The sequence below is a fragment of the Ictalurus furcatus genome, chromosome 29, assembly GCF_023375685.1.
Source record: "Ictalurus furcatus strain D&B chromosome 29, Billie_1.0, whole genome shotgun sequence".
NCBI classification, from domain to species: Eukaryota; Metazoa; Chordata; class Actinopteri; order Siluriformes; family Ictaluridae; genus Ictalurus; species Ictalurus furcatus.
The window spans coordinates 15660814-15683597 of record NC_071283.1 but is presented as its reverse complement, the minus strand read 5'-3'; the positions used below and the strand labels follow the sequence as shown (position 1 = coordinate 15683597).

Here is a 22784-nt window from a genome sequence, read left to right as displayed (position 1 = left end):
TTCAATGTGTGTAATAACGATGCAGGAACCAATCTCCAGAACAAGTCAAACAAAGAAATCAATCAAAATTCTATACAGGATTTTTATTCACTTCCTACGAGGAGATTATTCTAAAAACAGATAAAATGATGCAAAGCGCACACTCAGATATAGACCCATCAAGGGTTCTGTGGTGTTTCCCTATCAGGACGCTATCCAAGGACAGTAGAACCCTTTTCTGGAAGACAAGAACCCGTCGTTATCAAATAAACCCTTAAAGAACCCACGAGGAACACGTTTTCTCTAAGATTCTATTAAATACCAAGATATTCCCTCACTCATCTTCTACGGAGTTCTGTGTAGAACCTTACAAGTGTTTCTCTATCAGAGACGGTTCCATATAGAACCCTTACTTATCGAACAAACCCTAAAATAACTCTTGAAAAACTGTTTGGATAATTAAGAATCTGTAGCTTCCTAAAAGGGTTCTTGGAGCCACATGAAATGGGGGAACACTTTGGTGTGAACCTGTAAGGGGAGAACATCTTCAGAGTGTGTAATTCTTTATCCTTATTAAAGCCTCATGATGATGAATACATTGCCATGGTAACCTTATCTCCATCACCAATCGACAACGTGCGGAACTCCGCCCACTCTTTTATATGTCGATGTTCTTGATGATAGTTCACCTAGAGCAGAGCCGGAACCGTTATCGTGACAGCTCGAGAGAGAACCCAGTGCTAATGAACAGATAATCATTTCTCTCAGGAGGAATTTTAGCATAATGAGAATTTCCTCTCTCTCTCTCTCTCTCTCTCTCTCTCTCCATCTCCATTCTCCCTTTCACCCGTTTCTTATCTCAGCTGCAGAACCGACGCAGTGTGACGCAGTCTGAATTTCCCTGAAGGAAAGGCGTATCAGACGCTTCCATACTGAGGAAGAAGCATAAGGAGAACTCGTCTCCGCTGTAATTTGACATGTGATGGAACTTTAACGTTAAAATGAGCGAGAGATCTGTTTACAGTCATCATATCTCTCAAATCGCTTACATATTCTCTCTTTAAAGAGCGTCCCAATAGTTTATACGTTATTTATTCGTCCCACAGTGCAGTTCTTTCTGAACGCTGGTTTCTGATTGGTCAGGAGGTGTTGATTAATGGTCTAACAGCAGCTCTGACAGTAGGTCAGGAATATATTAATGCACCCGTTCTAATACGTTATCGTTTCTATGGAGATGTTTACTGTATGGAACACGGATGGAAGGAGTCTCCAGTGTCAGCGCTCTGTAGCAGTCAGAGGTAAAGCTATAACTTTAAGGTTTCAGATGAGTTCATGCTTTTCGGTTTCTTGGCAATGTGACAAGCTGCGATTTTGTCTTATTAACTTCGAGGGAGAGAAAGCGAGGCTGGTGAGGGAACGATCTGTTTATGTCTGGGATCACTTTCTGCTTTTAGACATTTTAACAGGGTTTGTTGGTAAAGGTTTCTTCATAAAGGCGTTGTTCTCATTTATGAAGAAAGGGGTTCAGTTGAGGAACCTTAAAATTGTAGAGTTCTTTTCAAAAATAATTTGTAAACATATGTTCTATAAAAAAAAATTCATAAATGTTTTCTAAGAATTGAGAAATGTATAATGTATTGTTGAGTGGGTGGAGCTAGTGGAAGAATCTCTCAGAATGTTCTTGGTGAAATGACTGTTCGCTTCATTGTGCATCATACATTTGTAAATAATAATAATGATAATGGCAGTGATTTCTGTGACGTCATTCTTCATTTAGAAGCTCTTTATTTATTATTTATTAGTGTAGTGAAGTGCGCAGCCTCATTTCCCGAATTCCTTCATGCATGCTCATCCATGGAGAATCTTTTTTTCCATCTCCACTCTGTGTGCTGTAATGAAGTGATTATCTAATCCTAATGTCGGATCGATTGAAGCCCATCTGAACTTGTTCCTGTGTCAGCGGCCGCGTTTCAATCAATCAGGCGGGTTTTTCATTCCTGCGGTTGCGCAAACGCGTCACACACACACACACACACACACACACACACACACACGCGCGCAGAGAGAGAGAGAGAGAGAGAGAGAGTGTGTGTGTGTGTGTGTGTGAGAGAGAGAGAGAGAGAAAGAGAGAGAGAGTGTGTGTGTGTGTGTGAGAGAGAGAGAGACTCACAGCCTCGGGCAACTCACGAATTAATCCTGTGTCCTTCCCTTCAGCACATCACACCTCCTCCTCCTCCACTTCTCCTCCTCCACCTCTCCTCCTCCACTTCTCCAGGTTCCTCACATCTCACCAGTTCGGGATTTTTGTGCCCGATGCGCGGAGCCGGTGCGCGTCCCCGCGTCTCCGCGCTCTCCAAACACACCACCGGAGCGCTTTTCTGTGCGTTATATCAAGTTTTTAAACTTCCTCTCATTCTTTCAGCTTTTCTTCTTTTGTTTCCTCCTGGAAATGGTTTCCTCACAGAACGCTTCCAATGTGACCGGGAATTGGACGAATCAGTTCGCGCAGCCGCCGTGGCGCGTGGCTCTGTGGTCGGTGGCGTACAGCTCCATCCTGGCGGTGGCCGTGTTCGGGAACCTGGTGGTCATGTGGATCATCGTGGCGCACCGCAGGATGCGCACCGTCACCAACTACTTCCTGCTGAACCTCGCCTTCTCCGACGCCTCCATGGCCGCGTTCAACACGCTCATTAACTTCATCTACGCCGTGCACGGGGACTGGTACTTCGGCGAGGCGTACTGCAAGTTCCACAACTTTTTCCCGGTTACCTCCGTGTTCGCCAGCATCTACTCCATGACCGCCATCGCTGTGGACAGGTAGGAGGAGTTCTGGTTCTGGTTCTGGTGCCAAACTGTAGCGCTCAGTCCAGTGTATAATGTTCATCAGTGTTCAAACTCTGTTCAGGGAAAATAAATACAGAAAATAAGTAAGGAGTGAAATATCCAGGATGATGTAAAGTAGGTCAGTGTTTTATTCCTCTTATACCAACAATTACAATTTTATTTATTAAAATAACTAAAAGCATAAACTCCTCTGTCCTGAAGATTTCAGAAAACATAAAGTTACAGCTTCACCTCTGACTGAAAAACCCTCATCATATCACTGATTTTTAATCCAACTGCGACCAGTGATTGGTTGTCGGGAATAATGGCGATCAGTGATTGGTTGTCGGGAATAATGGCGATCAGTGATTGGTTGTCGGGAATAATGGCGATCAGTGATTGGTTGTCGGGAATAATGGCGATCAGTGATTGGTTGTCGGGAATAATGGCGATCAGTGATTGGTTGTCGGGAATAATGGCGATCAGTGATTGGTTGTCGGGAATAATGGCGATCAGTGATTGGTTGTCGGGAATAATGGCGATCAGTGATTGGTTGTCGGGAATAATGGCGATCAGTGATTGGTTGTCGGGAATAATGGCGATCAGTGATTGGTTGTCGGGAATAATGGCGATCAGTGATTGGTTGCTGGGAATAATGGCGATCAGTGATTGGTTGTCGGGAATAATGGCGATCAGTGATTGGTTGTCGGGAATAATGGCGATAAGTGATTGGTTGTTGGGAATAATGGCGATCAGTGATTGGTTGTCGGGAATAATGGCGATCAGTGATTTGTTGCTGGGAATAATGGCGATCAGTGATTGGTTGTCGGGATTAATGGCGATCAGTGATTGGTTGTCGGGAATAATGGCGATCAGTGATTGGTTGTCGGGAATAATGGCGATCAGTGATTGGTTGTCGGGAATAATGGCGATCAGTGATTGGTTGTCGGGAATAATAGCGATCAGTGATTGGTTGCTGGGAATAATGGCGATCAGCGATTGGTTGTCGGGAGTAATGGCGATCAGTGATTGGCTGTTGGGAGTAATGGCGATCAGTGATTGGTTGTTGGGAGTAATGGCGATCAGTGATTGGTTGTTGGGAATAATGGGATCACCTTTAAAAACACTGTAAGGGACACAGTTTAGACCTTTAAGGACTGCTGAGGTGCCTTTTACTCTAAAACCTAATTAAAGCTACAGCACTTGCATTCACCAAAGCTAATATATACTGCACATATTAAAGGTACTAATGGTTCCTTTATTTCTGACAGTGTAACCTATAAATGTATTTTATATCCTATATGTATTGGCACCCCACTACCTGGGACCTCTATGGAGCTGCTGCTGATATGAACTTGGTGTTGGTTCAGTCTCAGTATTAGTAGTAGTAGTAATAGTGTGTGTGTGTGTGTGTGTGTGTGCGTGTGCGTGGTGCCGGAAGGGTTTCCTGAAACTGCTGCCATTTTATTGCTACATCAGTCTTTTTATATTTTATACATCACACACACACATGTAATGATGCTCAGATTATCCCACATTATCCAGCCCTAATAATTTATTTACCAAATCCCCAGGGGTTGAAATCTCTCTCTCTCTCACACACTCACACACACACACACACACACACACACACACACACACACAGACTCCCGCAGCAGATGTGTGTTGTCACTACAGAAGCAGCAGCATTATCTGTATGAGAAAACACAATTATTGTTCTGATTGAAACACACTGTGGAGATTTCAGCTTCTGTGGAGTTACAGACATCCCGAGCTCCTCTGGAAAGGAAACTTTCTGTCCTTTCGGTCCTGCAGGAAAGGACTTCACCAAAAGTAGACAATTAAGTACAAAAATAAAAAGTGTCAAATGTGGTGGTGATTATTCAAACATAAGTGTACACATATATCTCTGTGTGTATAATCTGACCTAAAAACAAACAGATCTTATGTTTAGATTTTTTAAATTTCAGTGTGTGTGTGTGTGTGTGTGTGTGTGTGTGTGTGTTTAATAGTCATTTCAATTCAGTGAATTCCTTCCTCTTCTAGTTGCGACCAACTCTCTGTCTGATGTCTTGAGGTTTTGCTTCAGTATTTGTAGATAATCCTCCTTCCCCACGATGCAGTCTGTTTCCTGAAGTGCACCAGCTCAATCTCCAGCACAGACACACACCATGATGCTGCCAACCCCGTGCTTCACAGCTGCGATGGTTTTTCCTCCATACATAGCGCTGATCATTACAGCCAAACAGTTCCGTTTTTGTCCTCCAAATCGACAGGACTTCAGTCTTTCAGGTCATGATGATGTCATGAACTCATTTCATGATGGATGTACATACTTTGGTACCTGATGCCTCCAACACCTTCACCAGTTCCTCTGTTGTTGTCTTCGGGTTCAGTTGAACAATTTTGTACCCGGGAGTTAATTCGAGCCTTTTTCCTGAACGATGCCGTGCCTGTGTCCTTCCCGAGATGTTTATACTGCATGCAGTGGTTTGTACGGTTGCTCGTGGTATCTTCAGTTGTTTGTAAATTGCTCCTGAGAAGAAACTGGACTTGTGGAGGTCTGAGTTCTTGGCTGAGTTGCTTGGATTTTGCCATGAGGGGCAGAAAGGCCAACTGGTCCTCATCAGCAGCCACATGTGCACTCCTAATTCACTCCTAATTATGACAATGAGCCAAACAGAAGCTTCTGAAAGTCATTACAGCAATTTCTGGAAACTGTTTAAAGAGACAGAAGCTCGGTGTGGAACAAGGTACGACTCTTTCCATTCTGATGAAATCTGTTTTACAGCAGAAAACATCACACTGCAGGAGTAAATTATGTGGTTTACGATTTGATGGACAGCGCGGTCACGGTCAGCTCTGAGTGGAATTTTGTGTGTTTGAGTGTGTGAGAGGACACTTCAGTAAATCACCTGCGTACGCTGGACACACGCGGAAAAGATGGTGGCCAAGGCATCTCCTGATAGCAGAGTAATGAGCACAAGAACCATTATTGAATTATCCAGACATGTGTGATGATGAAGTGATGATGAAGTGATGATGGAGCGATGGTGGAGCGATGGTGGAGTGATGTTGTGATGGTGGAGTGATGTTGTGATGGTGGAGTGATGCTGTTGTGATGTTGGAGTGATGATGTTGTGATGTTGTTGTGATGATGTAGTGATGTTGTGATGTTGTTGTGATGATGGGGTGATGGTGGAGCGTAGCAGCGTGAGCAGTGTGAGGATCTGATGATGACCTATTTTTAGCTGTTTGTGTTGTAGATCTGTGGTGTGGAGACAGAGATGCAAAAACCTCATCATCTGTCACACTGACAACCCGAATTACTGCAATATGACAGACACACCAATTACAGACTCACACACACACACACACACATAACTACACAAGCATGTAAAGTAAATTCTCTGATCAGGTGTTTAAAGTTAATTTAGTCTTTTTTTAACGTTTTAAGATTTATAGTCTAAATATGAAAGAATTAAACTCGCTCTGATCAGGGCGCAACCATGGTATGGACACTGGGGGGTCCAAGCCCCCCCCCCCTAACATCCAAAGTTTGATACTGAAAATTTGCAGATTTAGAGCATAGTTGTAGGATTACAGTTAGCGTTTGAATTCAGGAGATGTCTGAGTGACAGAAGCTCCCACAGCATGGGGAAATTGTAGGGTGCTGTTTACGTCCTGTTGGTGGATGTATTCTCTGCTCCACAACCTACCATGAAACCCACCACACCAAGCAGAGGCGAGATAAGATGTGTGCAGGCGAACCACACGCGCTAACATTTAAACACGCAATCACGACGTTTAAACAGACTCAGAAAGGACGGCTACCTATGAAACTAACTTCAACACTATATATGTTGTAAATACAGTTTCCCCACGGATGATTCCAAGCAGTGCTGCGCTGCCTGCATCGTGACCAGGTACCAAACTGAAATATATTAAAAAGGAATAGATATAAATAAATAGAATAGATGAAGAAAAGACAGATCCGTTGGCAGGGTTCATTAAAGGGGGACATATAGGAAATATGTTGTACTGTATATTGGGGGGACAGAGTGGTATTTCCTCAACATTGGGGGGGACACGACCCCCCAAAGAATGCGTGGTTACGCCCATGGCTCTGATTTTTGCATTTACAGGATACGAATTGTGGCATGCAAGTTGTTGTGAAGTGTGAAACTGTTTACTTTTAACTTCAATACAAATATAAAATATCCTCATTAACACACTTTTATGTAATATTTATGATGTTTGGTGGTCAGTGGGTTTTTGGTCTTTAAGGGCATGGACATTTTTATTTATGTATTTTATTTAAATCCCAGAATATGTTCAATAATCTCCATGTTCCTGGTGAAGGCACAGGACGAGTTTCCGTACGTCCGAGTGCGGGTGTAAACGGGGGATTGACACGTGAGCTGATGAGATATCGGAGTGTTAATAGCGCTGGGATAACGCTCTCAGGTACACGAGGTTCAGTCCGGCTCTCTGTCTGGTTTCATCAACGTGGACAACTTCATCAACACACACGAACGTTTACTCTCAATCAGTGTTCATCACCGCAGCGCTGATTATAACGTCAGATTCCATTTAACTCCAGACAGCTCAGGTTAAACCGCACCGTGACTCTACGGCGTCTACATCGTCTCCTCTCCACCGCCGCGGAATAGAAAACGTCCCTCTGAATATTAACATCACTGACACGACCCCGAGAAGCGCTGAGGCCTCCAGGTTCTCGATCCGAACGCTGCCCACGTGCGTTCCACGTTTGAACGCAGACGAAAATGAAATCTTGCACTATGATGCATCTCGGCGTCTTTAGATAAGTCTCGGTTAGGGGTCGGTTAAGTGCTCACGGAAGAGGTGGGTCGTTTTTTTGAAGATAGTGATGGATTCTGCGGTCCGGATTGAGGTTAGAAGTTCATTCCACCACTGAGGGACAGTCAGCTTGAAGGTTCTGGAAAGGGACCTCCGGCACTATACCAGGTGTGGGTCGTTAACCGATCGCGGGTTGCTTGAGGGAAAATAAACCTCATGGAATGTGCTGAGATAGGGAGGTGCTGCTCCAGACAAGGTCTTGGCGATCATCAAGGCCTTGGCGAGCGGCTACAGGAAGCCAGCGGAGGGAGTTGGAGACGGGTGTGACGTACGTCCTTTTGATCTGTGAAGACGAGGCGTGCTGCTGCACTCTGAATCGTCTGACTGAAAATAAAAAAAAGAGCAATAAAGAAATAACAAGTAAGAGAAAGAAAGAAAGAAAGAAGAGACAGGAATGAAGGAGAAAAAATGAAAGAAAGGGAAAAAGGAAGAAAGACGATCTGAAAAAAAGGACACATAAATGTCTCCAGATACCACGTTATCATCCTGTCAGATCAAAACATCTGCATGCTGGATGTGATTACTTGAAGCTGCTGAGCCTAATTTGTGACATCACAACCCATGCTTTTACATAGCTCCGCCCCCCAAATGTACTTTAATTAGAAGAATGTGTACAGATTTGATGTAAACAGCTGAGTGTGTGGAATCAGCGTGAAGACTCGGTGAAGAGGAAGAAATATTTAAACATCGTGTGTTTGAGGTGCCGTTTCGTTTTTTTTTAAAGAATGAATTTGAAAGCTTCGATGTTGCGTAATTGCGTTTTCCGCTTTCAGGAAACGTCAGCGTCGAAATGTAGTGATGAAGCACGTGCCCTCCGTGTGTGTGTGTGTGTGTGTGTTTATCTCAGGGTCTCTCGGGTGCTTAGCCACTTCTGCGCTGGCGAAGAATCAGTGCTCCTTCATGAGTCGCTGCACACCAGAGAGCCGTGTAACATACAGAACAAATTCCACACTGCGGGGGAAATGTCTCAAATAAATAAATAAATAAATAAATAAATGAATAATAAAACACATGAAATTAAATATACATTAATATTTCTCTTGGAGGGTCTAATTCACTTTAATTCACATTACTACATTTTCTTCTCCTGTGTGTGTGTGTGTGTGTGTGTGTGTGTGTGTGTGTGTGTGTACACAGGTATATGGCCATAATTCACCCTCTGAAGCCTCATCTCTCAGCCACGGCCACTAAAGTGGTGATCGTGTGCATCTGGGTGTTGGCTGTGGTGCTGGCGTTCCCGCTCTGCTTCTTCTCCACCGTCAAGAAATTACCCATGAGGACTGTGTGCTACGTGCCGTGGCCTCAACCTGAAAAAGACTCCTTCATGTGAGAATCACTTACATCCTGACTTCATTCCAGTATGCAAATGCAGCTAGGAGAGATGTGTATAATAGCTTTTTATTTGTTTATTCATAAAGAAAATAGTTTCTCGTGGGTTCTTTGGATAGTTTCGAGTTATTAGCTCTGTGAAGGGGTTCTACTGGGACGAGCCCTTTACACGGAACCTTTTTTCCCGAGATTTTTCCAAGAATGTTGTTCTTCTGAGCTTTTTTCTTCTTATTTTTGTTTGTGTGTTTGATTGGTTTGGTAAGAACCACCACATGAACGGAATGATTATTTATTTTCGAATGACTTGTTTTTAAAAGAGAATTTGTTTCTGTGGTTCGGCAGGTACCATATCATCGTGATGTTTCTGGTCTACATGCTGCCTCTAGTGGTGATGGGAATCACATACACCATCATCGGCATGACGCTGTGGGGAGGAGCGATCCCCGGAGACTCGTCAGACAATTATCACGGGCAACTACGCGCCAAGAGGAAGGTCTGTGGATCAAAAACATCTGCTTTCAGATACTGGTTATTAGAAAACCGAGTATTATGAAAATGAGCAAAAACAAATATGAACAAGATGTGCAATAAACGATATTTAGAGAGTAGATACGAAGGGATGCTGTTCAAACAGATTTAGAATGAAAGCTATTGGTCGTTTCTCCAGGTTTTTTGAGTAGGATGCCAATAATTCTGGAGTTGACTCTCATGTGAACGGCTTCAATAGCTGAGTAATGAATTTTTAGATTCGTGGTTTGTAGCTAGCGATGTAAATTGTGCAGCCGTGTCAGACTTCCCGAGCGCCAGCAGGTAAATCCCGGCTAAAGAGAAACCGTCAAAGTGACCGACATAAAAGATGTGGTGGAGTGATGAGAGATTTTTTTCTTTCTAGTGAAACTGCGTCGCACTGGTGCCCGAACCCAAAAGAGCAATCTACACGCTATCGGTGCGACTGTTTCCAAGTGGAACAACAACTAATCCCCGAATTTGAACGGAGCCCCAGTGAAACTCGCAACACCCGAGTTGTCTTTGAACTGAAGATATTTCCTGCAGTCTTCTCTCCATCTGAGAGCCCTTATCTTCTCCTCCTTCTTGAAGTGCTACTGGAGAACCTCATCTACACCTCTCAGACAGCAGAGCACTGTGCAGAGACCTCGACAACACCAACCTCATCAACCTCCTCGTCTCGTGTCTGGAATGAGACCGGCTGATTGTTTTTGGAGTAGCGACGAGTCCGTGCCTTCGCGTCTTCGCTTCGAAGCTGCACCACGCGCCGGCCGTCTCTCTTTCGAAAGTCCGATCTCTTTCAGATGAGAAAAGCGCGAGGCAGAGATATCTCATTAGCACCGAGATCTGGTTTTAATTATGCGCGAGGAAGTAATTAGGAAATCCTTAAACGGCTGTTATCAAGGAGACGGTGATACGCACGATTCTCTCGTGATTAGAAATGAATAGAGTCATTACTCTTCACGGATTCAGTTTGTTTTTGGGTTTTTTTGTTGTTGTTGTTTTGTGGTTGAATAATTTATTCTCACTCACTTTAAAACGTTACCATCTGAACGCTTGTGTCACTTCATGTTTCCGTCTCTGAGAAGCAACCAGTCATCGGATTGGGACCGACATGTTGGGAGCAGGAACTGGAACTGAGGACAGGAACCTGTTTCCAAACAGGAAAGAAAGCAAAATGGTCCTTGGGATTTTAGTCGAGTTTTATTTCTAACAAATCGAGAAAAGACAGGAACAGCCACGTTGACGATCCTTTTTTTTCCCTCAGAATGACTGACAGAAAGGGTTTTATTTACCAATAAAAGGTTTAATCACAATAAGACAGAGTATAACTGCAAACAGCGATCAGCGGGGTCCAAGCACGTTTCACAAATATTGCCTCTGATGACTCGTTAACTATAAAGAGACCCATCACGAGTCGCAGCTGTTTAACAAAATTAAGCTCCGCCCACATTTGCATACAGCGGCCATTTTCTTCACAAATCTGAGCATGTTTTAGTTATTATATCACCGCTCAAAAATCTTAGGAGTATTTCGCAAAATAGGTGTGGCTCATTATGTAAATCAGCTTGGAATATATGTGGGCGGAGCTCAAGTAGTTCTTGAGTATTTTTATGCCACGATAATCTGTCTTTCCTGAGTAGAGCGAAGGCGTTCTCTCTACTCGGGGGATTCGGTTGGTCTGCACTTAGTGCTTGGCCCCCTGAAAAGTTTCAGAAGTGACGCAATCGAACTGATTTGAAGTTTTGTATTTTGTCAGGGGAAAGTTCTGGTTCTTTGAACAACCTGGGAGTTTCTCTAATCTCAGGAACTCTGTTTTCTGTGAGCGTAAATCAATTATAATACCTTTTACCTTTCACCGACTCTGCGGGCACTCGATCATTCTGTAGTCAAATCCCAACGCAGCTTCCTGCAGACGGACGCTAAAGTGAGATCGACGCGCTCGGCTTCTAAACGCGCCACGAGCAGAAAGAAAACATTGACAGCGGACAAAACATTTATCCCTTTACTCGATTTCATTACTCTGAAGCGCGCGCCGCCGCCGTCTCCTGTTTACCTGTCACCCTTTCAAAACACTCCGCATTCAGGGACACAGTCAGCGTCTCATCCTGGATATTGTCTGGTTTTATTGCTTTTCCACCACACACACACACACACACACACACACACACACACACACACACACAGCCCTTAAAAAGACAGAAAGAAATCACTAAGAGGTCTCTGCATATCTTCCCTCTCTGATCAGCGGCTGTCACTCACAGCGCTCCGACTCGATGAAGTAATGTCGCTCATTACACACGCTGGAATTGCCTGAGATCTTCTCTGCAGTCCTCGACTCACTACCATGTTCCTTCCTTTCCTCGTCTGTGTGTGAGTGTGTGTGTGTGTGTGTGTGTGTGTGTGTGTGTGTGTGGAGAAGCAGACAGGTCTCAGACTTGCTGAACACTTTCCACTTTAGAGGATAATTAAGAAGACGTGAAAGCAGGAACAGGTTCTTCCTCTGAAATGGTTTTTTAATCACACGAGGAGATGAGGAGATGAGTTCCTCCTGCAGTACAGCTGGAGGTCTTTGCTGTGTTTATAGATCTGAAGAAACGTCGAGAAGGAAGGGTCAGGTGTCTCTTTCCTCTCTGCGTTCGGTCTCTGTGAGGAGCGTGAATGAAACGGATTTGAAGATAGACGGACGCCGCCGCACGTTATTGACATTTCTGAAGAAAAGACGCCATGAAGCCCGAGCCGGTGTTTTACTTTGAACAATCGGTGATGTAAGACAGGCGCGTTTCGGCTTCCACGACTGTATACGATCGGCTCCATAATTATTGGCACCCTCTGTAAAGATGTGATATAGCCGTGGTTATAAAAAGGGAAAAGGTTCTTTAGAGCAGTGACAGAATAATCTTTTTGTTTTTCTGAAGAACCTGAAGAACCTCAGTGAATACTGTAGATCTTTACCACAGGACCATAGAGGAGACATTTTGGGTTCTAAGTGGAGGGATCTTTAGACTGATGTCATAAAACACTATTTTTGGTTCTCTGAATAACGTTTCAGTGAGTGAGGCCATTGGGAAATGTTTTAGTGGACGGTTCTTTGGAGGAATATTCTGGGTTTTGTAAAGAGATATTTTTTGGTTCCTTAAAGAACACATTAATGGAATTTTTTAGAACAGTGCCATAGAATAAATATTTTCAGTTCCCTAAAGAACCTTCCACTTTTTTTCAGTGGTCACTTTTTAAAAAAGAAACCCTTTTTGTCGATGCCACAAATGTAAAAAATAAACTAAAAATCAGCTTAAATTCTTTCTTTCTTTCCTTTTGCTTCCTTCCTTGGAAGGAAATTTTCTTTCTTTCTTTCTCACTCTTCAATGTTTTCTTTCTTCTTCTTTCGTTTTTTATCTTATAGATGGTTCTTCTGTGGTCCGTCTACTGATGGGTTCTTTATAGACCAAAATCATCCTCCCTTATTTCTTGTGCTTGTAAAAAATAATATAGAATACTAAAACAATAAGTATTTGCGTACGTGTTAGTGAGGTAGCAGTTATTTCTGAATCTATAGCTAGAAGTCGAGCTGCATTTGAAATGAATTTTTATCAGATTACGGCTGCGGGACGTTCTTGCGGGACGTTCTTGCGGGACGTTCTTGTGGGACGTTCTCCTTTTTGATTTGTACACAGTAGGTCACTCGGTTCTTCCTGATCAGACGTCTCTCTCTGTTTTCCTCTCGATAAAGTCTTATCAGTTCATGACTGTGCTGAGCTTGTAGATCACACACAACACCGAAACACAATCAGCTAATCTACACTGCTCATCAGGGAGTCTCACACACACACACACACACACACACACACACACACACACGGTGCACAGGTCCGTTTCTGTCCAGAGATATTTTCCGTTCAGTGCCCCTGAAGGCGGATAAAGAGAAAAAAGTCATAAACACATGACTTTGATGTTTATGGTCTGTTTATGAGGATTTTACAAGCTCAGCGTCGCCTCTCTGCTCCTTCATCACGCTGCCACTCGAGTAGGAGAGCAGCTCTGGGACACGGATTAAAAAAAAAACAACCCTCGAGTGATTCCGGGTGAAGAATACTGATCACGATCCAACACACAGCGTACACACGCCTCACCTCACAGCCCCGAGGGTTCAAAATCACGGAAAATACCGAGGACTATACAACAGGAGAGAGAGAGTGAGAGAGACAGGGAGAGAGAGAGAGAGAGAGAGACAGGGAGAGAGAGAGAGAGAGAGAGAGAGAGACAGAGAGAGAGAGAGAGAGAGAGAGACAGGGAGAGAGGGAGAGAGAGAGAGAGAGAGAGAGAGAGACAGGGAGAGAGAGAGAGAGAGACAGGGAGAGAGAGAGAGAGAGAGAGAGAGAGAGAGACAGAGAGAGAGAGAGAGAGAGAGAGAGAGTGAGGGAGAGAGGGAGAGTGTGAGAGAGAGAGAGAGTGAGAGAGAGAGTGTGTGGGAGAGAGTGAGAGAGACAGAGAGAGAGTGAGACAGAGTGAGGGAGAGAGAGAGAGAGAGAGTGAGAGAGAGAGAGACAGACTATAAATTCAGAGTGATTTATTACAACAGCTCCACACACACACACACACACACATACACAGTGTTTTATTAATGAGACAGTCTCACACTGCACTGCTGGAGAGATTCCTGTGTGTGTGTGTGATGTATTGTGTAATCATGTGATGAGTGAAGTGTGTAAGTGTGCGCTGTGTAGTGCTGAGATGTGTGAGTGAGTGCCAACATGAGTGATGTGCCAACCAGGTAGTTGCTAATTTAGTATTTAAACAGTGTGTGTGTGTGTGTGTGTGTGTGTGTGTGTGTGTGTGTGTAAAACTGCAGAGTTTGGAGTTATTAAGTAAAAAGAAAACACTTTATATTTTCAGAGGTTTTCAGAGTGAGCACATTTTCCCCTCCAGCGAGCGGCGAGGACTCGATTTAGTGTCTGTAATAAAGCACCGAGATTTAACACAGGAGTGTGTTTGTGTTCCGGTGTAGAGCAGAGACACCACGCACAGTTCACCCTGTACACACACACACGCACACAGACACGCGGGCATGCACACACAAGCACGCACGCACACACACACACACACACACACGCATGCACGCACACATACACACGCACACATGCACACACGCACACACAGACACGCGGGCATGCACACACAAGCACGCACGCACGCACACATGCACACACGCGCACGCACATGCACACACGCACACGCACAAAGAAAAGAGAAAAAGAACAAAAGAGTCTGTAAGATAAAAGGTTGATCAGTGCGTTTAATAATTCCTTTTATTCCAGTGTTCTGATTGGTCAGAAGGTGACAGAAGTGCAGCTGTAAATCACAGGTTAATATAAATGTGTGTTATTGTTTCACGGAGTCGTGTATGTTTATTAATTCACTATGTGAAAAAGACACTTCATTATTTTCCGGTTATTTTTTCTCTTTCAGGGTTTCTAATCGTTTCTAGCTTAATAGAGAGCTACAAACGGCATCTAACAGATTCCTCCAGTGAGAATTCAGCCTCATTTAGGCTAAATTGGCAAAGCTGAAACTCTAATTTAACTCCCTTTAATTGCCTTTTGGGTTCTTGTAAGACTAATCTCATCAGTCAGGTGGAGTGAAGGGAAAATTAGCACTCAGCTAGAAGCTAATGCTTTGCTAAAACAAACAAGAGTTCTGTGAAGTGGTGATGAGTGTTCGGAAAGTGCACGGGTTATTTTGGCGTGTAAAACCACTCACGCTGGTCAGATGTTATTCAGCTTGTCGTGTCTCAGATTTGTTCGCCGTGTTGTTTAATGATTCTGTTTCTGCGCTCAGCTCCATGTTCTCTCACCAGTCGAGAGCTCTCCATGCTAAAGAGCACTAGCACAACGCCGAGAATGTAATGAGCTTCATTAGTGGAGTAATCAGATAAGGGATGGGAAGATGGACACAGAGACGGAGACGGTTCAGCATTGGGCTTTATAAGGTGTATACACCTCAGACTTCTACATAATATGATACATTTTGAATAACAATATGTTATGATACAGTACGATATGATATAATACAATACGATGCGATACAACACAATGCGATATTGTATGATAGGATACCATACGATACGATATGATAAGATACGACACCATACCATACCATACCGTACTATACGATACTATACGATACCGTACCATAACATACCATACTATACTATATGATACCATACAATACCATACTATACGATACCGTATGATACGATACCGTACCATACTATACGATACTATACGATACGATACCATACCATACCATACTATACTATATGATACCATACAATACGATACGATACCGTACCATACCATATCATACTATACAATACGATACCGTACCATACCATATCATACTATACGATACGATACCGTACCATACCATATCATACTATACGATACGATACCGTACCATACCATATCATACTATACGATACGATACCGTACCATACCATATCATACTATACGATACGATACCGTACCATACCATATCATACTATACGATACGATACCGTACCATACCATATCATACTATACGATACGATACCGTACCATACCATATCATACTATACGATACGATACCGTATGATACGATACCGTACCATACCATACCATACTATACGATACCGTACCATACCATACTATACCATACGATACAATACGATACTATACAATACGATACAATATGATACGATACCATACCATACCATACTATACGATACCATACGATACCACGTACCATACCATACTATACAATACAATACCATACGATACCATACGATACCGTACCATACCATACCATACTATACCGTACCATATCCCACTGCTGGGAAAACTGAAGAGATGAAGAGAAACAAAAAGAATGACGTGATGTTAATCATGATGGACTACTGATCCGCACTCATCCTGACCTTCAGATGTCTGAGAGTAACGAATGCACAGAAGACAGCGTGTTAACTTTACTGCCCATGAAATGAAGAGAAGGAGCGCGCGGGCGGGACAAATGTGTTCGATGTAGCATTTAATTGAATTGATATTTTATGAGTGCAGGATGAATGATCAGAAACTTTTCACCATTTTCCTGCTGTTGATGAACAATAAAATTAAAATCAGAATATCTACAAAACTGATTTTCCTCAATTAGCACGTTCGCCTCATGCCTCCAGGGCCGGGGTTCGATTCCCTCCACTGTCCTGTGTGGGCGGAGTTCGCATGTTCTCCCCGTGCTGCGGGGGTTTCCTCCGGGTATTCCGGTTTCCTCCCCAGTCCAAAGATGTGCATGGTACGCTGATTGGCGTGTCCAAAGTGTTCATAGTGTATGAATGTGTGTATGATTGTGCCCTGCGATGGACTGGCACCCTGTCCAGGGTGTACCCCGCCTTGTGCCCCATGCTCCCTGGGATAGGCTCCAGGTTCCCCGCGACCCTGTAGGATAAGCGGTATAGAAGACGGATGGATGGATGGATGGTTGAATTTTTTGTGGTTGTTTGTGTCCAGAGCATCAAAAGATTTCTAAAACACCATTTGTGACATCATGGCAGCTTTAATTATCAAGACAGCTCCAGAGTTTCACAGTGGCTTTAAAATGTGATCTTATTACCGTCAAACTAATCTATGCATCATTTCCTCAAACGCTCTTTCTTTTCCAGCACAATGCTTATGTTGCTAAAAGCAAAGCAGGAAAATCCCAACATCAAAATAATCATTTATTTACCGCCTTTTTCTTCTGGGTTCTTTGAGAATTTTTTTTTAACTCTAAGGAGGCAGAATGGTAGTATTGGGGGAGGGGGGGGGGGTTCAAAAAGATGACTCGAGATCCAGTGGGAATGATTTGTCGTCTAAGAGCCGTGGTACGGAACAATCCGCCTTCCACAGAGCCCGGTCTCCTCTCGGATCACCAGCAGACCAGAACCGGAGAGCATTAGCGCTGTAGTGAGGAAAATCTCTGTGAGATAACGGATTTAAAAGTGAGGAGGAGTTTGTAATAAACCGGAGGTGACACAGGCAGACAGTAGACCTGATCGAGACAGACTACAGCGTGTGAATACTGTCGCAGCTGAATGTTGAATGTTGAATAAGTTTCCATTTATTAAAGTTTTGCCAGATACTGCAGTGAAGAGTTACAGGGTTTCAGGATTCCTCAGGCCGAGGAGACATGCGATCCCTCGACTGAACTAAAGCCTGTTTTATTCCATGCATATATGATAAAGAAGACAAGACCAACAGCTGAACCTTGAGGAACTCCTTTAATCACAGGTCGGCAGAGGGTTTTATCTCTAGCAACGAGAGGAGTCTGGAAGAGTGCTAAGACATAAACCATACACGAGCCATGGCTGACGTCGAGCTGGAAAAGAAGTGCACGAGTAGGATGACATGACTCAGTGTGTCTGAGTTCAGAGCTAGCAAAAAGAAAAGTTCATTAGTGACCCTTACACGAGCCGTCTCCGTGCCATTGTAGCAGACTCTAAGAGGTTATTAGTGCAGAGAGAGAGAGAGAGAGAGAGAGAGAGAGAGAGAGAGAGATCTATCGTCGATTAGACACGCCACTTAAAAGCAGTTTGGAAAGAACAGAAACGAGTGTATAGTTTGAGACGTCAAGGCCGGGTTTCTAAAGAGTCGGTATAAGTAGAAGTTTTGATGGAGTGAGAGATGGGATCTCGGTGAGGTGGGCTGGAGCGGGAAAAATCCTGAGCAGGGATTAGAGTTAGAAATAGAGACTCGGAGTAAAGCGGAGACGGGGGGACGGAGGTGAAATGTTGGTCGATTTGCAGATTTTATCATTGATGAAATGGAGCTCAAAACAGCTGCTAGAGGTGTGTGTGTGTGTGTGTGTGTATATATATATATTATGTTGTACATTTCTGTCCAGTTCCTGCAGTTGATCTTGATGCATTGACATTCGGTGGATGTTGTATTTTATACCAAAGCACCCTCGGATATATTTCCCCATTCCTGATAGGAGAACAGAGAGAGCTGTAGCTCAGGTCATGCTTTTAGGGAATTGCAGGAGCAGATTGTGGGAATCAGCAGAGCAATGAAGACACAAGCAGCGAAGAGCTAACCGAGGATGCTGGGTAATACACAGTGCACAGCGATGGACGGGATTGATAAAGAGCTGAATTTGAGCGAGGCTGGGTGTTGGGACAGGAAGCAGGTAATCACTGGGGTAAAAATGTGTCTGGTGCAAATATTAAACTCTCTACGTAGTGAAACGGTTTTTATTTTTAACTGGATCCATATTCGTTTAATTTATCCAAAAATAAGTGTCTTGTAAGTAGAGGTGAGACGGACGTGGCGTTTTATTTAAAGAGCAGGCAGACAGACAAATCCGATAACGTCAGGCAAGATCAAGGTCAACAAACAGGCTAGGGTGAGGCGATGAACAAACAGAGTCAGCGAGGCAGAACATGAAAATCATTAAACTAGCAGAATCACCAAATCTAAGTAGCTTAGTAAAGACAGGCAGGAATAAACACATACACAAATCAAAGGGCAAACTGAAAACAGGTGCGAGTAATCAGGAAACACAAGCAGAGCGACAACCCATGACAGGACACGGGTGGAGACAGGACATGAATCAAAACAAAACACACGTGACAATATAAACAAGCGTGACAGTTCGGAGAAGTGTCTCGCCAGACGACTCTGCCGCTACTGTCCATCAACTTTTCTCCTTTTATAAGAATTTATAAGGATTATGGGTGGAAAAAAAAGGATTGTAGGTCTAATTGATGTATATAAGGTTGAAGTTGAGCAGGTGATGGGACTGATGATGTGTTTCAGGATATGAGTAGTTCTTGCTGTTGTTGTTGATTTAAGTGAATCCGTCCCCTCCAGGTGGTGAAGATGATGATCATCGTCGTCGTGACCTTCGCCATCTGCTGGCTGCCGTATCACATCTACTTCCTGATCACGGGCCTGAACAAGGACCTGGCCAAGAACAAGTCCATCCAGCAGGTCTACCTGTCAGTCATGTGGCTGGCCATGAGCTCCACCATGTACAACCCCATCATCTACTGCTGCCTCAACAGCAGGTACAGAGCGTCACGAGATCTTATAGTAAACATGCACAGTGTTAAGAGAACCGCTTGGTGCTGGCTGATTAAAACCTGTACAGTTGAAACAGTAGACGCGTGGATTCATTAAAGTTGAGTGGATTTGAAAAAATTAGACCTAATAGGACAAATGTATGAAAAGCAACACAAAAGAACCCAAAGAAAAAAGATTTGTTTACCAGGGTCTTGGGCACTAGACAAAAACATCCAGTTAGAAGCATCAACATGTGTGTGAACCTTTAAGGTACCAAATAAATAGGAACGAAACATCGGCATGTTCGCCAGCTAGCCTCTGGTTAGCTAACTGCGAGTGAACTAGCTCAGACTAGTCACAGGTGGACCCGGGTCGCAATTTACATCACCACTGAGTAATGTTAGTAGTGTTTCAAAATGCAGTGTCACCATGACAAACAGCAGGTGTTCTACTTTGGCTAACTAACTAACTTTTATTTCCTAGCTAGCTTAGCACACAGGTTAGCACACAGGTTAGCACACAGGTTAGCACACAGGTCAGGTGACCGTTAAGCTTTTCCAGGCTTGTGTCAGACCACGGGTTGATGAAATGAACCACAAAATGTTTGAAAACCGAGAACTAGCAACACGGTTTAGAAATGCTTCTCAATGACAAAAGGAATAAATAAACACACCGGCTAATGAGACATGAGATTAATAACGAGGAGCTGGTGAGATCAGTGATCAGAGCTGATTCAGTGAGCAAATCAGGAAGCTGAACAGGAAGTGGCATAGAGTCGGCGTAGACATGACGTCTTTCCCGTTTAGATCAACTGATAAATAAATGGATGCACTTTATTGACCTCAAGGACAAACACTGGCAGACGTAATAATCGCTCATAAAATCACTGATAACGGACGTCTAAGTGCAGCTGCTGCATCAATAAATGTCTAAAATAAGTAACCGGCGCACCACAGGAAGTGACGATGCTCCGACGAGACAGAAAATCTTCCCACAGCTGTTCTTATGGACTTTTATCCTTTTAACACTGGAGCAAGACAGAAAAAAATAGGTCCAGTTGTGTTCCACTTTCCTGAAGGTTTTGTGGCATCCACATGCTATCAGTTAGCAAACGTACTCAAACAACTCATATTCAAAAGGGACTTTTATAGAAACTTACAAACGTTAGCATTAGGGGTGGGGTTAGCACTTGTACACCGTCGAACAAATGCGACAGAAGTCCTAAGATAAGATTTAGCCGTACTATTTTTCATTTTTGACCCGTTGCTATGGCAACATGGAAGACACCTGAATATGATTTTGAATCCAGCTTAAAACGTTGGACTACCAATTGGAAGGTCGTGAGTTCAAACCCCAGCACCGCCAAGCTGCCACTGTTGGGCCCTTGAGCACGGCCCTTAACCCCCAACTGCTCAGATGAGATAAATGTAAGTCGCTCTGGATAAGGCCGTCTGCCAAAGGCCACAAAATGTAAATTCTACTACTTTTCTCGTAACATAATCCCTTACTTCCCACTTCACTCCATCACTTCGGCTCTTCTCGCCCACAGGTTCCGAGCGGGTTTTAAGCGAGCGTTACGCTGGTGTCCGTTTGTCCGCTTGTCCAGTTACGATGATCTGGACCTGAGGGCCACGCGCATGCAGGCGACCCGCCAGAGCAGCATGTGCATGCTGTCACGTGTGGAAACCACCATGACGGTCATGAGCGACTCCACAGAGGGCTCCACCAAATGCAAGAGCCTCATCAACCACCAGCACAACCACAACGGCTGCTCTCACTCCACCAAGAGAGCCACGACGTACACACCCAGCAACCCTCACGACGACTTCTGCTGACCACGAAGTTCATTCGTAAGCATTAGCTTCATCAGATTCGGCCTTATCGTCGCTAAGCTTAAACATCAAGACTGAAAGATATTCATGGAATCTTGTAAAGTTACGAACTGTTACCATTTACATTAGCGTGAAATTATCCAGCAGCAAAATTGATGTAGTTTGTTAGAATTCGTGCTAGCGTTTATTCATGCTAGCGTTTATTCGTGCTAGCGTTTATTCGTGCTAGCGTTTATGCTAGCTGACAAAATTATTACAGTTCTGTGTGAGACCCGGGGTTGGTCCACGAGGTCCAGTATTGCTCTCCCTGTTGTTGTTGGGTTTTTTTGTTTTGTTTTGTTTTTCATTTCTGTTCATTTTCATCACTGGAGACCAAAAAATCCTGGTTTCATGATATCACTAATGAAACACCACAGCAGTGTGAACGCACGTGCGGGGAAATGATTTTTATTCATTCGCCTGCTGCGCTTGTGGTTTTCGGGGGTTTTGTTATTGTTACAAGAATGAAGCTAAATCTCTGTAGGCTTGTTATCTCGGCCCAGCGTTGTTCCAGAAGCTTCCAGCCCTAACAGCCTATTTGCTCTGGTAACTCCTGATTTTTCCACGGGACAAAAGAAAGAGATGCAGGGCTGCGTTTCCCAAAAGATAATCCTTAAATATTAGAGCGAGGCTCTCGAGTAGCACAACAGAAAATCACATGAAAGGTAGAGTGAGTATCTCATTGAACTCTCTCTCTCACTCTTTCTCTCACTCTCTCTCTCTCTCTCTCTCTCTCTCTTTCTCTCACTCTCTATCTCTCACTCTCTCACTCACTCTTTCTCTCACTCTCTCTCGCACTCTCACTCTTTCTCTCACTCTCTCTCACTCTCTCTCTCACTCTCTCTCTTTCACTCTCTCTCTTACTCTTTCTCTCACTCTCTCTCGCACTCTCACACTTTCTCTCACTCTCTCACTCTCTCTCTCTCACTCTCTCTCTCTCTCACTCTTTCTCTCCCTCTCTCTCTCTCCCTCTCTCTCTCTCACTCTCTCCCTCTCTCCCTCTCTCTCTCTCGCACTCTCACTCTCTATCTCTCACTCTCTCACTCTTTCTCTCACTCTCTCTCGCACTCTCACTCTTTCTCTCACTCTCTCTCACTCACTCTCTGTCACTCTCTCTATCTCTATCTCTCTCTCTCTCTCACTCTCTCTCTCTCACACTCTCTCTTTCTCTCTTACTAACAGTTAAGATATTAACATTATAATGCACAGACTTTTATAGACTTTTAGTCACTCTGACAGATCTTGCTGAAATCTTTTGTTCCATGAATATAAATCGAATTTGTATTTGATTTCGTTTATATGACGAGTGTAAGTCCAGTGAAAA

The 22784-nt window shown here is 43.7% G+C and overlaps 1 protein-coding gene across 1 annotated transcript; it reads left to right on the top strand.

Annotated features, from left to right (window-relative positions):
* The first annotated feature begins 1613 nt into the window (after nt 1–1613).
* On the top strand, nt 1614–21516 carry tacr3a (tachykinin receptor 3a). The gene is made up of 5 exons (XM_053619501.1): nt 1614–2796; nt 8821–9009; nt 9355–9505; nt 19398–19594; nt 21139–21516. Exons 1-5 carry the CDS (start codon nt 2429–2431, stop codon nt 21422–21424), a joined length of 1191 nt encoding a protein of 396 aa, XP_053475476.1. The 5' UTR covers nt 1614–2428; the 3' UTR covers nt 21425–21516.
* Nucleotides 21517–22784: the final 1268 nt, after the last annotated feature.

Coding starts and splice junctions, on each gene's coding strand:
- tacr3a (XM_053619501.1), top strand. CDS start 2,429: ATGGTTTCCTCACAGAACGCTTCCAATGTGACCGGGAATTGGACGAAT. Junction 2,797..8,820: donor ACCGCCATCGCTGTGGACAG/GTAGGAGGAGTT, acceptor GTGTGTACACAG/GTATATGGCCATAATTCACC. Junction 19,595..21,138: donor TACTGCTGCCTCAACAGCAG/GTACAGAGCGTC, acceptor TCTCGCCCACAG/GTTCCGAGCGGGTTTTAAGC.